General features: G+C 36.2%; 3 protein-coding genes and 1 long non-coding RNA gene across 4 annotated transcripts; 2 read left to right on the top strand and 2 right to left on the bottom strand.

The window, feature by feature from the left end:
- Positions 1–366: 366 nt before the first annotated feature.
- On the bottom strand, positions 367–10,196 carry LOC122289878 (pre-mRNA-splicing factor ATP-dependent RNA helicase DEAH10-like). Its single transcript, XM_043097241.1, has 13 exons — positions 9,877–10,196; positions 8,403–8,449; positions 8,214–8,294; positions 7,909–8,125; positions 6,907–7,312; positions 6,311–6,514; positions 4,666–4,826; positions 3,936–4,121; positions 3,051–3,282; positions 2,191–2,390; positions 1,917–2,051; positions 1,492–1,697; positions 367–1,329 (listed from the first exon to the last, which is right to left on the bottom strand). Exons 1-12 carry the CDS (start codon positions 10,032–10,034, stop codon positions 1,514–1,516), a joined length of 2,211 nt encoding a protein of 736 aa, XP_042953175.1. The 5' UTR covers positions 10,035–10,196; the 3' UTR covers positions 367–1,329; positions 1,492–1,513.
- Positions 10,197–12,182: 1,986 nt separating this feature from the next.
- Positions 12,183–14,498, top strand: LOC122290052. Its single transcript, XM_043097570.1, has 3 exons — positions 12,183–12,783; positions 12,910–13,466; positions 13,788–14,498. The coding sequence occupies exons 1-3, from the start codon at positions 12,183–12,185 to the stop codon at positions 14,496–14,498; spliced, it is 1,869 nt and encodes a 622-aa protein (XP_042953504.1).
- An 865-nt stretch (positions 14,499–15,363) lies between these two features.
- LOC122290053 lies at positions 15,364–16,047 on the top strand. The gene has a single exon (XM_043097571.1). The coding sequence runs from the start codon at positions 15,364–15,366 to the stop codon at positions 16,045–16,047; it is 684 nt and encodes a 227-aa protein (XP_042953505.1).
- Positions 16,048–24,894: 8,847 nt separating this feature from the next.
- On the bottom strand, positions 24,895–25,468 carry LOC122290315. The gene is made up of 2 exons (XR_006236354.1): positions 25,250–25,468; positions 24,895–25,167 (listed from the first exon to the last, which is right to left on the bottom strand). It is a non-coding gene; the product is annotated as an uncharacterized LOC122290315 (long non-coding RNA).
- Between the last annotated feature and the right edge of the window lie 1,253 nt (positions 25,469–26,721).

The following is a 26,721-nucleotide window of genomic DNA, read 5'->3' on the forward strand; positions in this document are numbered from 1 at the left end:
TAATAAGTTAAATTATAAAAATTTTTTATTGTAAACTAAATTTGACGTATCTGAATGAGATGAAATGAGAATTTTATAGATAGTAATAAGGTAGTTTGTAAATAATAGTTTGATAGTTTGAGTTCAAGTATTTTTTAGGTTTTGAAAAATGAGAGAAAAAGTTGAATAAAAAATATTATAAAGTTAAAATATTATTATAATATAATTTTATAATATATTTTTATTTATAGATTTAAAAAAGTTAAATTATTTTTTATTTTTTATTTGAAAGTTTGAAAAATTAGTTATTATGATTAGTTTAAAAAAATTATAATGATTAGTTTGAAAACTTTGTATTTGAATTATGCTTGGAAAAAAAATGAGAGATAAAAAGAGAACTTTGAGATGAGATCTATTTCCAAACAGTTCCCCAGTCATGTGTCTTTGAAAATCTAGCACTCTCTTACAAATAAGTTGGGTTTCATCCAATTAATGCTCAAATAATATATACGGAGGCACGAGATACATCACACCGACAACAATTTCCCTATTCCTTTAAATCAGAATTATGAAGTATCTAATATCAAAGTCACTTGCAATTTGTGACTGGAGACTATGGTTACTCATCAATGCTCAAGGCTGTGCCACAACCTCATCAAGATTCAAGATCAATAATAACTTCTGTAATGAACTGAAGTATGCGCGTATCTCTATGCAAGCAGGGGGCGACTCGAGGAAGCAGCAAATTGTTTGGTCTGCTGAGATGCCTTAAAGCAACAGCCCTCCTGGTCTTTATATATTATGATACAGAAGGCAGCAGTGACAAATTGCCTTCAGTCAACAAGTTGATGGAAATTTCCATAGATAACTGGGAGCCACCTTCAAAAGAAACTCCTCAATGTAAATAGACCTAGGAAATATGCACCAGAACCGCCCAGACAAGTTGAAAGCCAGTGCCTAAAAACTGGGCCAGAAGCCATCAAATTCCTACTTCCAAGGAGAATTTCCATAAAAAAACAGCCAGCTTTTTTTAAAAGAAAAATAAATATCTGCTACAAAATTCCAATTCTCCATTCTCCTTTCTCACGTTGCAGTAGAGGAACCAAAACATCAAACTGCAGCATCCAGCATGATTTAGAAGACAAAGATTGGCATCAAGAATTGTTTTCTGAAAGTGTTTTAAGCAAGGTAGCTCATAGAATAACTCCTTTTTTCCCAGAAAGGTAATGACTTGATTGGTGCAATAAATGTGTTGAACCAAGTTTGTCTTCTGATATTGAAAGCCAATATGGTAGGCAACATCCCAGGTCAGCAAGTGTTTGTAAAAGTACCTTTGAGTTTTGCTTCAACCTGATTCATTCATGCCAAGACCGAAGCAGATAGAACATCGTGAGAAGTTTGTGGATTATATTCATGATAAATTAAGCATTCCAATGGGTGAGATATAAAATAATAGACCCAAAAAGATAGTACAGAAATTATCAAATGGATGGAGAGAATTTGCGATCTTACCAGCTAATATCAAAACCAAAATTTAATTTTGTGAGCAGTAATATTGAGGAGCCAGTTCAGATAGCCACAAGTAATCGATTCTACTAATGTTGCGGATGTACTTATGATTAGTTTGGACTAGTTCGTTGAAAACTATACACTCTGGTTTTGCCTGGAATAACACAGAAGAAGGGTGGATCTGCACCACCTGACCACTTGCTAAAGCCCTGTCATTTAATTAGAAGTGTTAATATTCCAATTAACAATGAAGCATCATAAATTAACCAAAATAACCTTTTTGAAAGGTACAAAAACTAGTGGATCCCTTAAGATCTACCAGATGAATCCCATAATGGTTCACCTTGTTAAAGGGTATAACAAGTGGAACATTTGAGATCTACCAGAGGAATTTCAAATTCGATTCATTTAAACAATACATTCAATACCTATATGTTCCCTCTGGCTGCCTCAAAGCTGCATTGAGGAAGAATGAAGCAGCAAGACATTTGCGGAACTGAAGCATGTCATCTCCACAAGAAGCAACACGAAGACCCATTTGTTCAACATGACCTCGAATTTGACTGCAATAAGCACCTAATAAATTAGGGGTGGAGATCTGGTGGAAACTTCAATGAATCAACTATTAACAATCTTTCATGGAAAATGAGACCTAAAAGAAACACACATAAAAAAACCCAACAAGGATGATAGACAACCAACCTGTGAATGTCACGAGCATGTCTTAGGGAACGGCTATTGATGAAATTTTCCTTGCACCACTTGCTCAGAATTTTGTCCTTTTTCTCTTTGCTGAGCCCCACCATTCTCTTATCCAAGAACTCATCAGAAGCATGGTACACATTAACCAAAGTGAGGTGGTCTCCCTCTGGACTTGAAAAGCATCTCATTGCAGTTCTTGCCTGGCCACATGGGGGATAAACATGGCAGAATAACTATGAGTCCAAATGCATAACAATTTTTCTACAATAGTCCTCTCTGTATTGAGATAACATACACAAAAATGGGCAATAACAGAACAAGATAAAAAATTCCACAACTTATTTACTCTGCAAACTATTTCAGTTCACAATTATTGCGCATACTGCTGTTCCATTACTCATTGAAGTATTAAACTCCCACACAACAGATCTATACGGTGTTTTTTTTTTTTTTTTATACGTAAACGATTATAGGCATTGCCCAAGGACACAAGGGGGCATACAAGACATAACACCTATTTAGGAAGAAGAAATAGAAACAAGAAAATCATGAAAATCGAGGCCATTGAAATCCACAGCTTTGGCCCAAAAAAACAAAGTTCTAGCAAACAGATCTACACGAAGTTACCGCCTTGAAACTCCCTTTTGCTAATACTTAGCATATTTAATGCCTAACCAAACTGAACCATTTAAATATGGATTAAATTCCTGCTCACTAGCACTTGCTTACAAAACTTATCATCTGGCTAAAGCAGATAATATTGAAGTATCATTCAGTCACGTTCATATCATTGCCTAGCAACAAAACCAATACGAAAATTGCAACGAATACATTAGAAGCTGCAATTCATATGCACTTACCTCTTCTAACTTCTCGCGGGGGGCATAAAAAATAGATTCCACTGAGAGCATTGCAACAGTTATCAACATTTCTTCCAAGCAGTTGAACTGACTAGCCAAAATAAGAGCTCTGGAATAAACAGGGTCTAAGGGGAGCTGAGCCATTTGACGGCCTACTGGATCTGACAGTTTACATTCATCTGTTAAAGCGCCTAGCAAGAACAATTGCTCCAATGACTTGACAATAGATGCCCTGTTTGAAAGTTCAAAAATGTTAATGTACCAAGGGACGTAATTGAAAGATAACAAGCCTTTGTTTATCGGTATAAAGCAAATAGAACAGGATATCAAGTGATATCATTAAAACAGCTACAAGCCTTCCAGAAAACAATGCAGGTTCCGCAAGAGAGGGTATTAAGAAACAGAAGACTACCCATAGCATTTCTCTGAATCTACAACCCTGCTTTTCAGACAATATGAAGCCAACTATCAAAGACAATCACTTAATGATTAATGATGATGATGATGATGCTCATAATCACAAGCTACAGTTAATCCACTCATGCAGGACTTGAACCATTTTTTTTTTTTTTTTGATAAGTAAACGATTGTATTAATATGAATAGGCAAGTTTACACTTCCGAAACCAACAAAATGATTTATATTTTTCACTATATTTTATACTCGCTAAAATTTTACGTATGTTTTCTTTTTTTGATGGGAAATTTTACGAATGTTATCCTAGTAAATTTAAAAGGTTGACCTTGGTTTTGTGTTTAATGGAGTTGAATGAGAAGATCCATGTGACCAAGTATAGCAGTTCAGGTCATCATAATAGACAAACATGCAGACAACCCCCACATACAAAAAGTAAAGCAAAATGATGAACCATCTGCAAGTATTCACCTTGACGGTTTCTCCATGAAGTCAAACCCCAGAATATCATCGACACCCAAAGCCTTGAGCTGCAAAATGACATTAGAGAGGTTGCACCGTTTTATCTCAGGCTTTGTTGAATCCTCAAGTTTATCAAATTCACTCTCTGGGTAGAGACGAAAGCACTTTCCAGATCCTTCACGACCTGCTCGTCCACTGCAGTAGGAATTTAGCAGTCATCGTAGATTATTAGTTCGTAAACATCCTTCTGAGAAGCCAGGGGTATGCCAAATTAAGCATGGATCCTAACATAAAGAATGGAAGGAAGAATACAAGGAAACGCATATGGAAACCAGGCGGAAAAATAATAAAGAAAGGATATCCATTGTGTGTGTACAAATTAAAACTAATAGTGCAAGTGAAGAGCAATGTCACAAATTGTTGGGTATAAAAGCCTTATATTAACTGAAAATGTATGATTTGTGCTTTTAGGTGTTATAAGATAACAGATATTAAAAAGGCATAATTGATTGTGACAGGTATTATTAACCAACAAACAATACTTTCTTATTTAAGTTGAAAATTGACATTCAATCATGAGTGAATGATTATGTTAACTTTAGTAACTAAGCACTCGAGAAAAGAAAGCTCAAAGTTAAAGCTCTTAATCATTCTTCAAGATTATCACACAAACTCAACTTCCTCAAATTCGTATATAATTATTCAACCATAACTGTCAAGCATGATCAACTATGCTTACCTCCTTTGAAGAGCCTGTGATTTTGATATTGGAACAATGATCAAAGATTCCATCCCTTTGACCGGATCATAAGACCGTGCTTTTACAAGTCCAGGATCTATAACATACCTGACTCCAGGTATTGTCACTGATGTCTCAGCAATATTTGTTGCTAATATTACCTAAAATAAACAGCGAAAGGAAAATGATTAATGATTAGTCAGATGAAAGAATGCCTAAATTTTTCCTGGTAGTTAACATTTTACACTATATAAACCACCATCACTATATTCTTATCATCAGCACAAAATGCAGCCAGATAAATGATTGAAAAGTTAACTTGAGAGTTTTATTCATAAAGATAAGAGGGTTTATTTTATTTTTATTTTATTTTTATTTTTTAATGAAGTACAGCTGTGCAAGCTCATCTCAACATTTTTTAACCTATATTTCAAGTATAGTTTAGATTTTTGTACTTGAAACAATGACAAAGAAGTAATAGCATCTTGAAATACATTATAGATAGGAGAGATGAATCAGGCTGTCTAACCTCATACTCTTGAACATATATAATAACCTCTTTTATTTCCAAAAGATTTTTGTTTTTTCTTAGAAGTAGAATGAAATTTTATTAAACCAAGCAATTAAGCTCTTTTAATTTCAAAATTCTATTCATATCATCAACGTATAATGATTTCAATAGTATGATTAGAGTCCCTTGAAATCATTATCACCGTTACTTACCAAAAGAAAGAAATCATTATCCCATTCCATTGTAAATACAACTGCTCAAGTCTCACACTTCTTGACCAAAATTAGCTTTGATACTATTTGTAGCAATCCAAGGGAATTGCAAGCCTCATCTGAGTTTATACTCCAAAAGTACTCATCAATGTTAAAATTAGAGCCACTTGAAATCACTAAAAACTGCAAAAATATCTCTCTTCAAGGCAAGTGAGATCCCATTCACTATCATCTCATAAAAATTCAAGGTATTATGGTGTTGGCGGTTGAAGTAATCGTTTTCCATAGTGGTGAAGCATAAGGGGACAAGCAACAGCAGGAGTAACACATGTAAAACATTGCAGTGACGGCATCAGCAGCAGTAACAATGAAGAAAAATGGTTTAGAAGGGTCATGTCAGAGTTTTTGGACGTGAAGCCAGCTGCGTAAGCGACACTCAATGTTGAGGCAAAGGTGGTAGGGGCAGTAGAGGTTGTACAATTGTGTTCGATTGCTAATGATGCGGCAAAGATGGTCTGGTGGTCGCAAGGTGGCATTAGAGATGGTGCCATCAACAAGGGTTCTTAGAAGAGCACCAAAACAGGGCTATATTGGGTGAGGTTGAGGCAGCGGTATGATGTTGACAAGGATGGTAACAACAATGGCTGCAGCAAAATCCATGAAAATTGTAGCAGTTATAAATGGGACAGGTGATGGTGGCTTGCTTTTTGGTAAGAGTTTGCTTGTCACTTAAAGAGGAGTGGCAAGGCCAATTAGTAGAGGAGTTCTATAGCACGATGTCATCTTGATGTGAAAATAATATAAAACACCAAATGGCATCAACCCAACAGTTATGGATCAAATGTTACAGCATGAATGTGCACCATTAAAAAGAATGGTCATAAGATACGCTAAATAAAAGCTGACATGCAACACTAAATACCTTACGGAAACCGGCTGGAGCTTGTCTAAATGCTCGCATTTGCTTTTCTGAGGGAAGAGCTGAAAATATGGGAACGGTTAACAGCTTTCGACTGCCTTCAGGTAACTGTTGAAGTCGCTCTTTTACAAGTCGTTCAACTGATTCAATCTCCTCTTGCCCAGTCAAAAATACAAGTATATCACCAGGGCTTTCCTCCAGATGAATCTAATAAGATGAAAATACACACATAAGAAGCCATAGATGAACTCTTAAATTATCTTAGAAGGTCAAAGAACAAACTGAAGTACTTCAATAACTTCAGAGTTGAACTTCATGACAAAATAGGAAAAATATAAGTTTCCAACGATCCTATTAACCCCAATCTTGTAGGTTGAACTTAACTCTACACGATACTTTCCCATCAAAGTACAAGCACAGAAAGTAAAACCATACAATATATACTTAGAACCGAACTCTGATACTTTGATGTTGCAAAAAACTCGTCGTCAAGATCCACTATAATTGAAATCGCCAAAGAACCTCATCGAAAACATTAAAGCATCTTGCATGCAGAAGCTGGGCTATTGGAACACAAAAGAAGATAGCTATATAACAACCTGGAATATGGTAATTAAGGCTGCGTCTAAATAATCTGGCTCAGCATGATGAGTGTAAAATGTATCCACGGGAAATTGTCGCCCTTTGACGTGAACAGCTCTTGCACCACCAAAGTACTCGGAGAAACCACGTGCATCTAAACTTGCAGACATGATAATTAACTTCAGTGGAGGAAATTTTCTGCTTTGGCATTGCTTGAGAAAAACACAATTTTCCTTATCCGACAGAGTGCCATTGTTTTCCTTATTCTTTTCAATATTAACACGGTCATTGGAATATTTTGACCTTGCTCGTTGTATATTTTTAAGCAATCCCAGCAAAACATCAGTGTGGACAGTCCTCTCGTGGGCTTCATCAACAATAATGACTGAATATCTAGAGAGATATGGATCTAACAATGCTTCCCTGTAAAAGAATCAAAACTCAAATCCGTTCACACATGAGAAAAGCTCATCAAAGGTCTTGTAGATAAACCCTATTACAAGTAAGAGATGCATTTAATATTTTCAACATCCTCAGCCATCTTCACATCATTTTTTTTTTGTTTTTTTGTTCAATAAACAAAATTTTATTAAGCATGAAATAGACAAACGCCGGAGTACACGGGACACATACAAATCCTTATTTACCAAAATCACAATTCTTTGTTCTCCAGTACTGGTTCTTAATAAGCCTCATTTCACCAATCTCAAATTGATCTATTTTTGAGAAAATCTCATGAACAATTTTTTTCTTCTAGCATATATATCTTTTATCCACCATTGCCTTCATCAAACATGACATACAACATTCAAAATCTCTACAAAAATCAAGGTCCAAAATTAATAGGCAATCAAATCCACTCTGACTTTCCAAATGAATGACCCAGCAAACAAGCAATATGTTTAGTCAAAACGGTCACAAAATATACTGTCAAAAAATAAATAAAAAATTATCAATCAAATATGTAATGTCACAATGACCCATAAAAAATAGAGTAAATCGTACTTATTAGTTTCTACCTTAGTAGCAATCCATCTGTCATGTATTTGATCCTCGTTGAAATGGAAGTTGCATCCTCAAATCTAATGGAATACCCAACCCTTTGGCCCAAATCCACGCCACATTCCTCAGCAACCCGTTTTGCAACAGTAACAGCCGCAACACGTCTAGGCTGAGTAATCCCAATAGTTTTCCCATCCCGACAAAATCCCGCATTAAATAGAAACTGTGGCAACTCTACAAAGTATATCACAGTGTAAATTAAAGAGGAAAACTGATCTCCATAAAACTTCAGACATAGGAGAAGGAGAATGATAAAACATACGGGTAGTTTTTCCACTTCCAGTTTCACCAACAATAATCAAAGTATCATTATGACGGACCTCATCCACAAGTCGTTTCTCGACTAAGAAAAGAAAAACCATTCATAAGCAAATTTCAAGTAAAAGAAAAGAAAAAAAAAAAAGAAAGAAAAAAAAAGGGGAAAACAACCAGAACCAGTCTTAGCAAATACCGGAAGCAATCGGAAGAGACTTTCTATGCTGTGCAATATTTTGCTTCCTGCAATATGATCAAAATCACATAATGTTTCTTCATTATTTTACTGTAAAATTCGTACTCGTACAGTAAAATAGAACTAAAAATTTGTATCTTCTTTAACTGTCTCTAAAGAGTTATTCATTCGGCTAACCGTAACAACAATACAAAAACTAGACTTAATTGCCACAACAATCAAACAAAAATTAGGGGTGTAACTAGTCCGGTTTTGGACAAAATCTAGGACCGAACTGGTAGGCACCGACTTTACATTTTTCAAAACCGATTATGCACCGGTTACCCTCCTAAACCAGTAGTCCGGTTTTACCAGTTTCCGATCTAGTTCGGTCTGGTTTTCCGGTTTTAATAAAATACAAATTTGTCATAAAAAAATCTGTGGTACATATATATTTGTCAAAATAAAATACATATAGATGTTAAGACAGAGGGGCAGCCAACAGAAAGACAATGGGCTCTGGAGGGGTGCAGAGAACTTAGAATGGACAAAATGCTGTTTGAGGGGGATGCTCAAGTGGTAGTAACTGCTGTTAACACGGCTACTGAAGATCTATCTTTCTATGGCAGTTTAATAGAAGGCATGAAACAATTATTGAAGCATAGGAAAGATTGGTTAGTACAGTTTACACATAGAACTAACAATGAGGCAGCACATATTTTGGCAAAGGAAAGTCTATTTTTACAGTCTGAGTTGTCTGGATTGAAGACATACCTGAGTGTATTCGAAGAATTGTAGAGAGGGAGAGTTCTTGTAATGACTAATACAAAGTGATCGATGAAGATAAAGAGTTTTTTCCTCCAAAAAAAAAAAAAAACAGAAAGACAATGCAACTATGGCACACGGCAAGAGAAAAAAACTATGGCTGATTTACTAGAATATAATGGCTGGACTATCTATATAATAAAAGCAGCTATAACTACTATATAACTATATTACTATTATTCTTTTAATTCCATCACACATTATTTCCCAATAAAAACAGACTTGTGGTACATATATATTTATATTAGACTATTAGTATAGCTTTATAAAACACAATTATAATTTGCACAATTACAAAAATAAAACACGATTACACAGATTAGTAAATACCATCTATCATATTTTGGATTCAAAATCCTAAATTACAAGCACAAAATTACACAAACACAATCACAAAAAATACAATTACAAATTACAGATTACACATATTACGAATTACAATTACACACAATTACACAAACACAATCACAAAAATCATAAATTTCGGATTCAACAACCCTAATAACACAAATACCATCTACCAGATTTCAAAGTAATTTCACAAACACAATCACAAAACCAGAATAACACAAACACAATCACAAAACGCTAATGATTCATATCAGGTTTCAAAGTAATTTCAAATAACTTCAATAAGTGAAATAAAAAAAAAATAAAGGAGAAAAATTACCGGGAGGAATCGAAGACAGAGAGACGTGAGAGAGGGGCTGCCGGCTGCGTGAGTCGTGACTCAGTGAGAGATGAGAGGTTCGGAGGGCAGAGCAGCGCGAGGGGAGGTTCGACGGCGAGAGTGAGGTGAGGCCGTAAGGCTGTGATGGGAGGTTCCATGGCGAGAGTGAGGTGAGGCCGAGGGTCTGTGCGTGGCAGGCTGCGGAAGAGAGGGACAAAACAAAAAAAAAAAACGAAAAGAAGAAGTGGCACGGCGCAGCAAAGAAGAAGTTCTGAAGAAGAAGTGGCACGGCGCGAAGAAGAAAAGAAGAAGTGGGACGGCGCAGCAAAGAAGAAGAAAATACAATGAAAAGTCTCTAGTTGACCAAAACGCACCGTATGAGGGAAAAGAGGGGGCTGGGCTGAAGTGCCCCGGGCTGGGTGCGAAAACTGAAAGGGCTTGGCTTAAAACAGAAAAAAAAAAAAAAAAAAACTCTCAAAACAAATCCAGTCTAAAAATAGAGGATTCAATAAAATAATAATATAAGCTTTTTCAACATTCTAGAGTCTCCTCTCTAGAACTTTTTCAAAGCTTCGGAGGTGGTGTTTTTCTGGCTAGCGGAGAACGTGGTGGAGCTGAAGTTTTAATGGCTCAATGGAGAAAGCTCAAACTATCTGAGGAGGAAGAAGAAGTAGTGGAGATAATGCAAACTGGAAAAAAAGAGATTGATTGCAAGGGAGAAAAGAGTCTGATAGGAAGGGTCTGTCCAGACTGTCCAGTTAGCAAAACATTGATCAGCAATACCATGGCAAAAATTTGGCGTATTAGCAGAAGGGCAGGCTTTCAAGAAGTGGAACATAACAAATTCGTAATCTCATTTGAAACTCATGCAGACATGTACAGAGTTCTTGAAGGGAAACCGTGGTCTTTTGATTCATCTTTGCTTGTCCTGATCCCATACGAGGGGAAGTTATGCCTCAGGGAGATGGTTTTCGACAAAGAAACCTTCTGGTTACAAATCCATAACATGCCTCTAGGGTGCATGTCTATGGAATGGGGAAACCAAATTGGAAGTTCAGTGGGAAGGGTATTAGAGGTTGACGTAGAAGAAGATGGTACTGGATGGGGAAGGTGTCTAAGGGTAAAACTAGAGCTAGCACTGATGAAGGCTATCCCGAGGGGTCGCTTCATCAATGTAGAGCAAACAAAGCACTGGGTATACTTCCGGTATGAAAACCTACCCCGAATCTGCCTTAAGTGCGAATGGATTGTTCATGGAGAGATGGGCTGCCTGGCTAAGCATGCAGATCAAGCAGTGGAGGGAGGGTCGGAGCCTCAGTTTGGATCCTGGCTAAGGGCAGAGAGCTTCTCAAAGCGCAACTTATTTTCTTACCAAAACAACAAAGGAAGAGAGGATTTGTACACGAGAGCTACTAGTGGGCAGGCAGAGGTGGAGGGTGGTGTAGGAAATGAGGAAGGGAATCGACAAGCCAATGGAAGAAACAGGCACTCTTCATCAACCTTCTCTAACACACAGGGACCAGTGACGATCGAAGCTAGAAGAAGAACAGTGGAAAAGGAACTAGTACGAACCTCAGCAGTGTCAAGGGAAGGTGTGGCAACCTGGGTCGATGTGCAACAACCCGGTATGGGAGATACAGTGAAAGCAGGTCAGCAACGGGAAAGAAAAGGGCGGGAAGACAAGCTTTTAGAGGAACAGGAGAGCAGGTATGCTGGGCCTGAAGGGGACCCAATCCTATCGGCCCCAAAGCCCATAAGCCAGAGGCTTTCAACCTCAACGGCTAGCTCTCTGGCCAATGGGATAGATAGAGTTGCTTGTACTGTACAGGAGTCACAGAGTAAAAGAACTGATCGAAGATGGAAGAGGCTAGCAAGAAATCTGAAGCAACCATCCTCCTCAACCATGGTTACCCGATCCCAAGGGGAAAAACGCCTAGCTATGGTAAGTTTAGCAAACTTTAGACCCTTGAAAAAACAAAAGTCAACTGATGTGAATGGCATACTTGGAGAGGAAGCCCTCTCAGTGGATATGGTGGAGGCTGCAAGGCAGCCCCACCAGGGGTTATGAGAATCCTAAGTTGGAACTGTAGGGGGCTTGGGAACCCCCAAACAGTTCAATACCTTGGTATGTTGATCAAGGAAAAGAAGCCCGAGCTGGTCTTTCTAATGGAGACCAAGCTATCGTATACAAAAGCTTGCAGGATCTCAAAGAGGTTCAGGTTTCAAGGCTGTGTAGTTGTAGAGGCAGTGGGAAGAGGGGGGGCTTATGCTCATGTGGAAGGAAGAGAGTGTGGAAGGAAGAGAGTATGGTAGAGCTCATCAACTACTCTCAGTATCACATTAATGTGCGTATGAGTGATGAATCAGGCAGTAATAGATGGTTGCTATCTTGTTTCTATGGCCACCCTGTTACAAGCTTAAGAAATAAGACTTGGAGCTTGTTATCATCTTTTAAGCCTGCAGTTGGGGGATGGGGAGTCATAGGTGATTTCAATGAGATACTGTACAGTGATGAGAAGGAAGGAGGAAATCCTAGGAGTGAGTATTTGATGAGACAATTCAAGGAGGTGATGGAGGAAGGCAGTTTATGTGATCTAGGGTGGGCTGGAAATAAATTCACCTGGAGCAATTGCCATGAAGATGAATCTTTCACTAAAGAGAGATTGGATAGAGCTATAGCTAATGTTGATTGGAAATCTCTATACCCGGTGCATACAGTTGAGACTCTCCCAGCCATCTGTTCTGATCACAGCCCAATATTGTTAGATTTCAGTATTGAGAGGTGTTCATTTCGAAGATGGCATCATTTCTTCAAGTATGAGGCCAGCTGGAATAATGAGGAGGGTTGTAGTGAGGTTGTAGCAGAAGCATGGAATAAACGTATGGGAGAGAGGAGCAGGATGGAAGGTTTGATGAGGAAGCTAGAAACCACCTAAAGGAAGCTCAGTCAGTGGAGTAGGAATTTGAATAGAGAAAGGCTAGAGGCAATTAAAGAAAAGACTCACCAACTAGATTCCTTACAAAGGAATGCAGGGTCTGAGAACTCAAGAGAACAGAAAAAGCTTCAAGTGGACCTTAATCACCTTTTAAACCAAGAAGACATAAAGTGGAAACAAAGGGCTAAAAGACACTGGTTGGTAGAAGGAGACAGAAACACCAAATTCTATCATGCATGTGTGAACCAAAGAAAAAAGAAAAATGCCATCAGGAGAGTGAAGGACTTGAATGGGAATGAATTAGTAGAGAAAGAAGCTATAGCTGAAGGTTTTAAGGCCTATTTCAATTCAGTTTATCAGTCCACTCAACCTGACTCTACATGCATCAACAAGTGTCTGCAGGGAATAGAACTTAAGGTTTCAAATGAAATGAGAACTAAGCTGGAAAGGAATTTCACTGCTAAGGAAGTAGAAGTGGCTCTAAAGCAAATGTCTCCTTTCAAGTCACCTGGACCCGATGGGTATAATGCAGGCTTCTATCAAGAACATTGGAAGACTGTGGGGCAGGATGTGTCCAGTGCAGTAATGGAGTTTCTGAGTTCAGGAATAATGCCATGGAGTTTGAACCATACCCATCTTGTCCTTATTCCTAAGGTAAACCAGCCTATCTCAGTCTAAGACTTCAGACCTATATCTCTTTGTAATGTTGCTTACAAGCTAGTATCCAAAGTCTTAGCAAATAGAATGATAGGTGTCTTGGAAAAGGTTATATCGTGGAACCAAAGTGCCTTTCTCGCCAATAGGCTCATCACAGACAATATAATGGTGGCATTCGAGCTGTTACATACTATGCATTCAAAAAAGAAAGGAAGGGAGGGATTTATGGCAATTAAGCTAGACATGTCAAAAGCCTATGATAGGGTGGAGTGAAATTTTTTAGAGGCTATCCTGATCAAGTTGGGATTCGGCTTGAAGTGGACTAACCTTCTAATGAACTGTGTCAGAACAGTCACTTACTCTACTATTTTGAATGGCATACCAGGAGAGGTAATCACACCCTCAAGAGGCTTGAGACAAGGTGACCCTTTGTCACCTTATCTATTTCTCTTATGTGCTGAAGCTCTCAGTTCTCTTTTGAGTAGTGCTGAACAGAGAGGCATCATCAAGGGGGTTGCAGTATCAAGGAATGGAACCAGAATTAACCACCTGCTTTTTGCCAATGACTGTGCTATTTTTTGCAGAGCTAAACTGGTTGAATGGTACCAGATCAAGGGCCTTCTGTCAGTATATGAGGAAGCATCGGGCCAAACACTAAATAAAGAGAAGACAAGTGTGTTTTTTAGCTCCAATATAAGAGTGGAAACAAAGAATTTTATTTTGCAGCAGGTAAATGGCTCAAGGTGTAACAACTATAACAGGTATCTTGGACTTCCAACAATTGTGGGCAGATCGAAATATAACACCTTCAAAAGTCTTAAGGAAAAGGTGTGGAGGAGGGTCAATAGCTGGAAGCATCGGTTTCTTTCCTCTGCTGGGAAGGAAATTCTAATTAAAAGTGTGTTGCAAGCCATCCCAACCTATGCCATGAGTGTGTTCAAGATGCCTGGAAAGCTACTAAAAGAAATGGAAGCTATCATAGCCAAATTCTGGTGGTGTCAAAAAGAGGCAGAAAGGGATATCCATTAGAAATCATGGAGCAGCATGGGAACAGTTAAAAACCAAGGTGGGTTGGGTTTCAGGGACTTCAATAGCTTCAACAGGGCTCCCTTAGCAAAGCAACTGTGGAGAATGATTAAAGAGCCACAGTCCTTAGTCTCAAGAGTTTTCAAAGAGAAGTACTTCCTGAACTGTGATGTGATGGAGGTTGAGTTGAAGGGTTCTCCATCGTATATATGGAAAAGCATTTGGTCTAGTAGGAACCTGGTGAAAGAAGGGTTAGTCTGGAGAGTTGGCAATGGAAGAGACATATCAATATGGAAGGAAAAGTGGCTGCCTCGACCAGTAACATATCAAGTACAGACCCCCTCCAATACTTTGGATTCAAACTGTAAGGTGAGTGCTTTAATCAATGTAAGCACAAAGTCATGGAAGGAGGATTTAGTCAAGGCCATCTTCAGTAAAGAGGAAGCAAACTTGATTTTTTCAATCTCCATTAGCAAGAGAGGGGCTAGTGACAATAGGATATGGGCAGGGTCTGCAAAAGGAACTTTCACAGTCAAAAGTGCTTATTACATGGATACTAGCTTTTCAAAAAGAAGTAGAGGAGAGTCCTCTTCAGGAGGGGAAAATCAGAATGTTTGTATGGAGGAGCCTATCCAATATACTTCCAACCAAAGATATGTTGTGCAGGAAGAGCATTGTGGAGAGTAACCTTTGTCCTATCTGTATCAGAGAGCCTAAAACTGTAATACATACCCTGTGGACCTGTCCAGCAGCTCGAGATGTGTGGGGAGTTGACAGTAGCAAGCTCAAGAAGTGGAACAGTTCCTTCTGTGATTTCTAGCAGTTATGGAAAGAAATGTCAACAAGACTCGACAGAGAGGAGCTACAAATGGCTGCAGTGCTGTGTCACCTTCTATGGAGCAGGAGAAATGCTTTTGTCTTCAAAGACCAGTTCATGAGTCTTGAGACCATTACGGCAATGGCTCAGGCTGAAGTTTCAGTGCTGAGGGAGGTTAATTCCAAGATTAGCAGCAGGATGGAGGGAGGGGGGTCAGCTGCAGTGGTTAGTAGGCAGTGGCAATTACCTGAGTGGCCTGCTGTAAAGGTGAATTTCGATGCTGCATTTGATAAGTCTTTGAATAGAGGTGGAATAGGCATAGTAGTAAGAGATTGTGAAGGAAAGTTAAAAGCCTGCCTAACTACATCAAGGGACCAGGTTTTTTCGGCTGCCCAAGCAGAAAAAGCAGCGCTACAGAGGGCTTTGGATATGTGTATAGACATGGACTTGAACCATGTTGTCTTCGAAGGAGATGCAAAGGCAATCATAGAGGCTGTCAATTCAAGAAATGAGGATTTTTCGTGGGGTGGCCAAGATACAGATGATTTGCAGCATGTGATGAAGCTTCATCTGGGTTGGAAGCTTTCTTTTGCTCTCAGGTCTGCTAATGGTGCAGCTCACAGTGCTGCAAGTTTAGCTATTAGGGAGTCCAACGAGAGGGTGTGGATTGAGAGTGGACCCTTGGCGGTTATGAACTCTGTTTTGAGTGATGTATCTACTGTTGTTGCAAGTTGATCAATGAAAGCAGTTTTTCTATAAAAATAAAATAATAATATAATAAAATATATATAAGATAATTAAAAATACTACAATTCAATATTAATAAAATAAAATGATTAAACCCAATAATAATGACATTATTAAATATAAAGCAATTTAAATACAAAACAATAATTAATACTATTATATATTAGTATTACTACTAGATATAGTGATATAAAATTATTAATACTATAAGTCTATATTACACTATTAATATTAGTGTGTATATATATATTAGTATTAGTGATATTAGACTATAAGTCTATATCAGACTATTAGTATTACTGATATTAATGCTATAAGTCTATATATAGACTATATAGTTATATATTAAAGAATATAGTAACTATTAGTATTAGTGTATATATATTAGTATTAGTTATAGCTATATAATATATTAAAATATATAATAGTATTAATATTAGACTATTAGTATTAGCTATAAATAAAAAAGTCTTCTCTCAACTGTTTTCCTTTTCGGTAAAAGAGTCTGAGGTGAAGGAAGAGTCTTCATTTCTCGATTGAGGAAGGAAGGATTTCTTCACTTGCGATTGTAAGCAGAGGAGAGGATGGAGGAAACAGAGGAAGTATGGAGGCGATTGAAGTTGAATGATGAGGAGGAGCATCCAATTGAGATTCAACAAAATTCGATTGGATCGATGAGATTGAAGGGCGAACGAAGTCTGGTGGGGAAAATCATATCGGATCACAGGATAGGAAAGGAAGTTGTGAGGTCAGTGATGGAAAAAGTTTGGAAGGTTAGTAAGCCATTGGAATTTTATGAGATTGGGAGTAATTGTTTTGTAATTACCTTCGTTACTCGAAAAGATAAAATGAGAGTATTAGAAGGATGTCCATGGCTTTTCGACAGTTATTTGTTTGTTTTAAAAGATTTTGATGGAGAAACAAAACCTAGCATGATAGACTTTGATCATGCATGTCTATGGGTGCAGATGTTGGATTTGCCATTGAGTTTTATGAATCAAAAGATGGGGGAACTTATAGGGAGGTCGATGGGAGAGGTTAAGGAAGTAGATGTCCAGGAGGATGGCTCAGCTTGGGGAATGTGTCTGAAAGTAAGGGTGGAATGTGACCTAAGGAAAGCTATAGCTAGGGGGAGAACTATTATAGTAGATGGCAGGAAAAGTTAGATTCCTTTTCGATATAAGAAATTGCCTAGAATGTGTTTTAGTTGTGGAAGAATTGTTCATGAGAATGATGGATGCAAGGCTGTGGAAGGTAACTCTAGCCAGTATGGTGTTTGGCTTCGAGCTATGCCTCAAGCCAGAAAAAGTGATGGTAGGAGTGGGGGGAAGCAAGCTAATGTCAGGAGTGAGAAAAGTGAGGAAAAATTGAGATTAAACTCTGCTAATAAAGAGAATGAAAGGGGGATCAACAGACAGAATCTTGCTGAGAAGGAAGTGGAGGTGAGTGTTGAGAGTTCTAAGCTGATGAAGCCTCATGAAGTACAGTTTCCAGTGATGATGCAATAAATGAACAAGGAATTGGTGGAAACTTATGTGAATGTGGATGATGTTCAAACTATTGTGGTTGAAAGCAGGTTGTTGATTGGAAAATTGAATACAAATGATGCTAATCAGTCTCAAGATAACAAGAAGGCTTCTAGATGGAGGAGAAGAACTAGAGCTAGACATGAGGCAGGTAAGCAATCTAGTCCTCATTCTTTGTTGAAAAGGAATCATGAATCTATTGAAGATGATAGTAAGGTGGTGATTGAAGGAAAAAGAATCAAAGGTGATGTTGAGTTGGTTTGTGATGATGACAGATTAGGGGTGGTTGTTGCTAAGCAGCACCACCTGGAATTATGAAAATTCTATGTTGGAACTGTCGAGGGCTTGGGAACCCTCGAACAGTTCAAGATCTTAACCTATTGGTTAAGGATAAGCGGCCCACTATAGTTTTTGTTTGTGAAACAAAAGCTAGATCGTGTAAGATCTCTAGTTTGCAGAGGAGGTTAGGCATAGAAGGCTGCCTAATTGTGGATCCAGTTGGAAGGAGAGGAGGTTTGGTGCTAATGTGGAAGTATGAAAAGGCTGTAGAAGTGATCAACTATTCAAATCGGCATGTTAATGTACTGGTACATGATGGGAGATAGAAATACTAGATTCTTCCATGAGTGTGCTAATCAAAGAAGAAGAAGAAATAAGATTGTGTCAATTATGGATGATCAATCAGTTTTGAGGGATAATGAGGAGAGTATTGAGGCTGCCTTCAGAGAACATTTTTCACAAGTTTACTCTAGTGCACAACCATCTACAGAAAGTATTGACGAATGTATTGCTGTGTTGGAGCCCAAGGTATCTGACTCTATGAGTGAGTATCTTGAGAAGGAATTTACAAGAGAGGAAGTGGAGGTGGCTTTGAAAATGATGGGGCCTATGAAAGCTCCAGGACCTGATGGGTATGGGGCATGTTTCTTTCAATCCTTTTGGCATGTGATTGGAAATGATGTAAGTGAAGCTGTGTTGAGATTTCTAAATGGAGGTAGGTTGCAAGAGTCTATCAACCAGACATTTATTGTGAAGAGGTCTATTGTGAAGGAAGCTGTCTATCTAGTTTGCATGAATGAGAATGAGTCAGTCTGTCATGCCTTGTGGAGTTGCAGGGGGCAAGGGATGTATGGGCTTTTGAGAGGAGTCCAGTGCATAAATGGTCAAGTGGTGAAAGGGATCTGTTTGAGTTTTGGTCAGCCTGGTTTTCAAAGTTGCCTCGAGACCAATTGGAGATTATGGTTGTGGTGATGAGAAGGATATGGCTGAAAAGAAATAGTTTGGTGTTTGATAATAGGTTTAAAGGGCCAAATGAAGTATTTAACCAAGCTGTTAGTTGTTTGACAGAATTTCAATTAGCTTGAGTGAAGCAAAGCAACAATGTAAGGAATGGGAATTCTGTAAACAACAAGCACTACAACAAAATAGGCCTTTTGCGGGGATTTTAATTTCGCCGCAAAAGAAATCGTTGCAAATGTGCCTTAATTGCGACGTTTTTTCATTTCATCATTAAATTCTGATGAAAAATTCATTGTGTAATCTTTTGCAGTGATATTATACCTATTGTGTCTGCTTTTATCATCGCAATAAATAATTTTTATTGTAGAGACATATTCTTTTCGGCAATAGAGAAAAATCGCCACAAAATCAAGATTTTGCGACAACTTTTTGTCGCTGTAAATAAAAAGCACTGGGAAAAGGATTTGAATAACGAGTTTGATGACAGAATATTGTTGCCCCAAGTTATTGCGGCAACTTTCATTTTTTTACGGCGATAACTAACTGATGGTGATCCAGTAAAGAATATTTTGCGGCAACAAAACTACCGCCAAAAACAAGACTATTATCGCTACAATATGATTTGTAACTAAGTTTTGCTCACATGGAGAATAACAGGTACAACATTTATTTGTGACAATAAATTCTTATTTGCTGTGATATTAAATCGTGGGAAATAGCCATAGATAAGAACTGATTAGCCTTACTTTTTTCTTCACCTCTTTTATCTTCCCCCCAGCCCGATACTCCTTTCTCCTCTGGTAGTTTTCTGCCGCCTCTTCTCCCGTATCTGTCTCTCTCTCACACGAGTCCGGCCTGAGCACTCTCTTTGTCCATTGCCGCCTCGCACTTGTCCCACCGACTCTATCTATCCGATGAGTCTCTGCCCCACCGTCGCGCCACCCTTGTCTAGTAAGCTCTCTCCCTCAGTTCGTCCGTTTCTCTCACTCTCCCTCTCTTGATTTCGTCTTTAATGCTTTAAAACTTAAATTTCTTGTGGTTGGTTGAGATTTGGAGTTTGATTTTACATAAGTTCTAGAGATTTCATATTTGAAATTTTGGGTGGTAAAAATTTAGGGTTTATGGGTTCTTTTACAAGAGGAGGATTAGAGGTGAGTCGACTCGGTTCTGCAAAGAAAATAGCATAAAAGAAGAGAATATAAAAACAATTGACTAGCTGTGAGAGATAGAGAAACTGAGCATTTAAGGAAAAAGCAAACGCAACCTTTAGCCAACCAAATCAAAGGTAGACCTTTCTTTGTGATGATCAACGAGAGTTTTCAAGCTTTGGGACCACAAAGAAAAAAGATCCTTAGATACAAAGAAAGAGCGAGAAAGATAGGGTAGATTGATGACTTTTTCAACAGGTAGCACTAAGGCAAAATGCATATTATTATAGAAAACTTGCAGCAAAAGCAATGGACCAACATAGTGGTCATTGCCTTTTTGCTAGGAATATTTAATTTATTCTTAAAAGTTTACATAAAACTTATATGATAAATATGTTGTGATATAATTATGAGAAACATAGTGGTCATGAAGTTTTACTTCATTTCTAGGAGAACTTAACAATGGTGGTCAGGTCGTTTATTATATATGCTTTGTGATTGCCATAATATCCATTGTTTGGAAACTAAAAATTGATTGCCATAATATATAAGTTCCAGAGAATATATTAGATGTTGTGAGGCAATTCTACTAAAATAGATGGGTATGGAAGTTTGTATTCACACAACATTGTTAGCAAACCCAGATTTAAAATAGATGGAGTACCTTGTACCTGAATTTTTTTTTTTAGGATAAAAAATGGTGAAAGTTTATAGTCAATGATCCCTGTACATTTTTTGTAAATGCTTATGTGTTCAATTGCTAACATGTTGACTTCACTCACCCCTTATTTACAGTAGTGCTGACTGTCTTCGCCCCATATTTTATACACACATGCACACTTGTATTGCTTCTCGACATGCAAGTGCTGAATATAAGGGTAGCACTAAGGCTTGATGCCTATCTTTTGTGTAAAAGATACTTGTGTTCTTCACTTGATATATATAGCCCTGTTATTAGATTAACATGATTAAACTTTGCCTACCCAAAGAGGAATATATGCGATCGTTGACCATGTTGATTCTAGGTTTTGGAAACAAAAGACGCAGCTGGTAGAAGAATGTCTTCGAATCATCTTCCAATGGTATTCTTCTAGCCACCTATCTTATTTACATGATTATTTAATTTTGTATCTTGGAACTGTACTGGTAAAAATGGGTTATCTGGATGTATTCTTGGAACTAATTGATGAAATGTCTTGCCAAGACTCTTCCTCCTCGTCTCTGACCTCTTGAGCCTTTTTAGTTTGTAAATTCCTGTTGGAACTTGCTAGAATATACGTTTTTCTTGCATATCAAAGATCTATGAGATACCGGGGAAGGTCAGTCCTATTTTGTTTTCGAGGAGATACTACAATATTTATTGCTTTATGTATTTTTTGGGGCAGGTTCTAGATGATATAAATATTCATATGTTTGTAATTTGTATAAATATCCACTAGGGAAAGTTGCAACTTGCAAATATGTCAAATAAGACATCTTTCTAGAGGTAAGACTTCCAAAGTGTTTATTCCATTCTTTTGCCTCTGTGTTAGGCATACTGATGAAACTTGGATATATAATATGTATTTTTATATATATCTATGGTAACCTTGTATGAGAGGGTAGATATATATCTTTAATTAGTAACCTTGTATTACCCCGGTTGCAAGTTAATAATATCTTTAGTCTATCTGTTTAGTGCAAAAAACACATAATATTATTTTTTTTTTTAATTTTAAAAACACTATTTCCGGCGAGTAAATTTCTCCGGAAATAGTTTTTGATATTTAACAGACTATTTCCGGTGAATTGTAACTGCAAGAAATAGAACACAGCTACGTCTTTAACCATGGTTTGATCCTCAGTTTTTTGGCGATTTCGATACTATTTGTGGCGAATATTGATCGCCAGAAATAATGAAAAAAATATGCTGCGATTCCTTTCTGGCGAAAATTTGGGCATTTGTCACGCTGATTTTTCCACAGATCACCTGCGGTCATGAAATTGCAACTAAATGGTTTATGTTGCGATTTTGAGACTTTTTGCTACCAAAGTACACCGCGGCAAATACTAGTATTTGTTGTAGTGAAGGCTACTCATTGGAAACCATCTATGGGAGATGTGATGAAGGTTAATTGGGATGCAGCATGGAAGATTAAAGAGGATAGAGGTGGGATTGGGGTGGTGATCCAAGACAGCTGTGGTGAAATTCTTGCTTCTCTCTGCTGTCCTAGAGTACAGTTTCCTGATACAGTGGTAGCTGAGGTGTATGCTTTATGAAGGGCCATGAAGCTGTGTGCTAAACTGAATTTCAGGAAGGTACAGTTTGAAGGTGATGCTTTATCTGTTGTGAAAGCTGTTAATAGTTCTGAAGAATGTTGAGAGCAGCATGGGCAGTTAATTGAAAATCTTAAAGATGTTTTGCAAAAGAGAAGAGATTGGTCCGTGGTGTATGTTAACAGAACTTGTAATAGCACATAGCCTTGCAAAAATTGCTTTAAGTATACATGAGGAGAGAGTGTTGATGGAGGATTATCCACAGGAGATTCTGAAATGTGTAAATTTTGATAAACTGTGTAATTCAGGCATTACATGAATACAACATACAGGTTTTATACTTCCAAAAAAAAAAAAGTATTAGCTATATATGAGTATTAGTTATGAACTTATGGTGATTTAGTATAACTATATCAGTATAACTATAGTCTATATTAGAATATTAGTATTAATACATATGTGATTATTTAGTATAGTGATTTAATTTATATACTAATTTATAAATAGACTTAAAGTATATTATCAATAATAATATAGTGTTACATTATTAGTGTCATTATAAATATTAGTTTTAATTATAGTGAGTAGAATAACTTTATATTAGTATTTGTTAATTGTTATAGTGAGTTTAGTTTATTATAACTATATTATTGATAGACTATATTGATAGTATTAGTATAGTAATTTAGTATTAGTATTACTATATCATTATTTTATACGTGATTATTTAGTATAATGATTTATATACCAATTTATACATAGACTTAAAGTATAATACTAATAGTAATATAGTATTAGACTATTAGTATTCAGTATTAGGTCATAAAATTTAAATTGTATTAATATAATAGACTAATAGACTTTATAGTTATACATAATAAATTAAAGAATATAATAGACTATTAGTATTGGTATTAATACTATAAGTCTAGATTAGATTATTAGTATTAGTATATATATATTAGTATTAGTTATGAACTTTTGGTGATTTAGTATAACTATACTAGTATCACTATAGTTTATATTAGAATATTAGTATTATTATATATGTGATTATTTTATATGTGATTATTTAGTATAGTGATTTATATACTAATTTATAAGTAGACTTAAAGTATATTACCAATAGTAATATAGTATTACACTATTAGTATCATTATAACTACTAATATTAATTATAGTGATTAGAATAACTATATATTAGTATTTGTTAATTGTTATAGTGAGTTTAGTTTATTATAAGTTTATAACTATATTATTGATAGACTATATTGATAGTATTAGTATTACTATAGCATTATTAAATTATTTATATGTGATTATTTAGCATAATGATTTATATACTAATTCATACATAGACTTAAAGTATAATACTAATAGTAATATAGTATTAGACTATTAGTATTTAGTATTAGGTCATAAAATGTAAATTGTATTAATATAAATTATATACTAATATATAAAATTTATATTTATCTACTAATGTCTTATGTACTTATAATATATATATATATATAGACTTTTAAGTTTATTAGGCCATCAAAATTTAGTAATAATATTTGGATTTTCTTTCTGTTTTGGTTCTTAATATTTGGATTTTCTTTCTTTTTTGGTTCTTACTTCTTATGATAAAATGTTATTAATAAATAATATATATTTAAAGCATATGATCAATTAGATTTTCATGTTTAAGATTAAACTTTTATTTTATAAATTATAATAACATTATTTTATACATAATTATAATTTATATTATTATATATATTATATAACAAAATTCTATATAATATAAAACATATTATATATAATATTAAATAATAAATAATTAAATATATTAAATACTATCAGTTCGGTCCAGTCTAAACATGACAAAAACTGAAACCAGGCCGATTCCAGCTGGTTTTCCATTTTTTGAAACCAGTGCCGGACCATACCAGTCCAAAATCGGCACAACCGATCCGATTTAGTTTTTCGGGTTTTTCCTATACCTCTAACAAAAATCATGCAACTATCTATTTACATATACAAATACATATACAAAGATTTTGAAGTTTTCTTCTTACCCGAAGAAGGCATCGAGCTTGTGGTCGTAAAGTTTGTTAGGGTTTTCAGTAGGGTCTCAAAGTCCTTCTCCTTGAGCTATTGAAGGCATCCTTATCAAGTATCAAGCTCAGAGAGAGAGAGAGAGAGAGAGAGAGAGAGAGAGAGAGAGAGAGAGAGAGAGAGAGAGAGAGAGAGCTTCTCTATAGGTTAAAAAGCCTCAAATAGGCCGAATTGCATGTCATGATGCCGGCGGCAAGAAACCCCTAATGGTGGAAGAGAAGACGCGTTGGTAGAAGAAAGTGAACTAAAGTGTGTGCGCGTGTAGTGAAGTGAAGATAAGTGAAGCCTTAAGTGTGAAGGGGGAACGACGTCGTGTGTGTGTGTTCAAGTGAGATGATGCCTAGAACGATGTCCTCTGTGTGTGTGAGTGAAATGATTCAGTATGTGTGAGTGTGTTTAGCAACGAGTAAGGCATGGAGGAATTATCTGAAATGCAGTAACCTAGGAATGAGGATAATACATGTAATACTCACTGTTTGGGAATTAAAGACTCCAAATGGTTCGCTTTGGAAATTATTGGGTAGTTTAGTCTTTCATGTCCGTTTTTCATTACACATCTGTTCTTTCATTAGAAGTTTTGGCTAGTCATATTAGTCTTTCTTAGAGAGTTAGTTACATGTTAGAAATGAGAGAATAAGAGGAGAGAAGAAAGGAAGAGAGGGGATCTAGAAAAATATTCTGAACGTGTATTTGCATTTAGAGGTTTGAGAGCCCTCGAAGTACTCCCGTAGCAATACAAATCAGTGAACGCTTTCTTCTAGCAATTTCTTCAAACACTTGGTGTGCATTGCCTCTCATTGGTTGACAGCGCCATCTCCATCCTCTTCCTAGCCAACCTGTTACACCCATCACCATTATCAGTTAATATTAAGTAAGTAATCCATCAGCTCGTTACAATCAGAAGCTTGGGCTTCTAACATCTTAACGTTCAAGGTCGGTAAGCTTCATGCACTGCTCTGCTCTTAAAACTACGATCCATGTCTTTGTGTAACGGGCTAAGAAGTTTAAACCTAGACGGAGATCTCACTGGATTAGTTATCAGAGTCAGAGATTTTCTGTTATTTCCCAAATTCTAATTTTCACCTGGCTTTTTGGGTTATACCAATTTAATTTGATCGGGCCAATGATTTGGGTTTGGGTTGTATACTTGTATTTTATTGAGTCAATGCTCAAAACAGAATTTAGAATTGGTTATGGACTGATTTATTGAATTAGGATAAGTTAGAATCCATCTTTTAATTTTTAATAAAAGAAAAGGGGCAGATACTCTCATTAAATTATCCTACAATTTGTAATAGAAAAATAGTATTTATAGTCGTAGAGTACGCAAACACCACACAATTTATTTGAAAAAAAAATAAGTAAAGTAAATAGAGATCCATATAAAAAAATTAATTTTTTAATTGTAAACCTTACTCTTTTTTAAAATGATTGCATGGTATTTCTGCATTCTATGGCTGTATGCAATATTACTCTTTACAATATCCTCCCAACTTTTAATTTTGTCAAAAAAAAAAAAAAAACCCACAAACTACCAAGCAATTATAATATGACCCTTTTTTCCTTGCAAAAATGAAGACATAAATATTCAAAGAATTTAAATTGTGATTTTTTTTTTTTAAAAAAAATCTCTCTATTTGTTATGTTTATATATTTGTCTTTTTAATTTTTAATTTTTATTTTGTGTTGAAGATATTTGTGTCGACATTTTATTGAGAGAGCTGGTAACTTTTTGACAGTCCATTGAAGCAGTGTTTTGTGTATTTTTTCCATAAAAATTCTAAAAAGCAAATACAATGTCATTCAAGTATTTTAAATGTGTATAAATGATTTTAAAGTATGGCTTCATTGTATAGATTCAATTTTAATATGAATCATAATAGTTTCATTGGAAATATCGTTCAAATATCTAATCTCAAAAGTTGTTTTTGTTTTTGTTTTTTTTTTTTCCATATAAAAATTCTTAATTTATAAGGTGGTGATAATTGTATTATTTTTTGCATAATCACAAACTCGATATAAAATCTTCATTTATCTCATAATGTAGATAAATACTCAAGCACCAAATTAGGCAAAATCACAAATGCCATCAAATTCAATACAAATCCAAACACACTAACAAAATTTTTATATATAGTCACTTTTGCGTATTCTTTATGCACTCTATTAATGTGATTAGTTACATCGCTTTTTTTTAATATAAAATATCTGATTTGGCCAATCACAGTAGAATGCACAAGGAGCATGCAAAAGTAACTGTGTAGCAGAACTCTTTGATGATCCCATTAATTTGTATGACCATCCTCTCCGCTGACACATTGCGGAGAAGGGGACGGATGGTTCACATAGGAATATTGATCTGAATATCAATAAGAATGGCCATACGCAGT

The sequence above is a fragment of the Carya illinoinensis genome, chromosome 12 (assembly GCF_018687715.1).
Source record: "Carya illinoinensis cultivar Pawnee chromosome 12, C.illinoinensisPawnee_v1, whole genome shotgun sequence".
Classification (NCBI taxonomy): domain Eukaryota; kingdom Viridiplantae; phylum Streptophyta; class Magnoliopsida; order Fagales; family Juglandaceae; genus Carya; species Carya illinoinensis.

Coding starts and splice junctions, on each gene's coding strand:
- LOC122290053 (XM_043097571.1), top strand. CDS start 15,364: ATGGCTGCAGTGCTGTGTCACCTTCTATGGAGCAGGAGAAATGCTTTT.
- LOC122290052 (XM_043097570.1), top strand. CDS start 12,183: ATGGTAGAGCTCATCAACTACTCTCAGTATCACATTAATGTGCGTATG. Junction 12,784..12,909: donor AGAGAGGAGCAGGATGGAAG/GTTTGATGAGGA, acceptor AAAGGAATGCAG/GGTCTGAGAACTCAAGAGAA. Junction 13,467..13,787: donor ATCTTGTCCTTATTCCTAAG/GTAAACCAGCCT, acceptor TTCGGCTTGAAG/TGGACTAACCTTCTAATGAA.
- LOC122289878 (XM_043097241.1), bottom strand. CDS start 10,034: ATGGAACCTCCCATCACAGCCTTACGGCCTCACCTCACTCTCGCCGTC. Junction 6,515..6,906: donor CCTTAATTACCATATTCCAG/GTTGTTATATAG, acceptor TCATCTTATTAG/ATTCATCTGGAGGAAAGCCC. Junction 2,391..3,050: donor CCCGCGAGAAGTTAGAAGAG/GTAAGTGCATAT, acceptor CCATGTGGCCAG/GCAAGAACTGCAATGAGATG.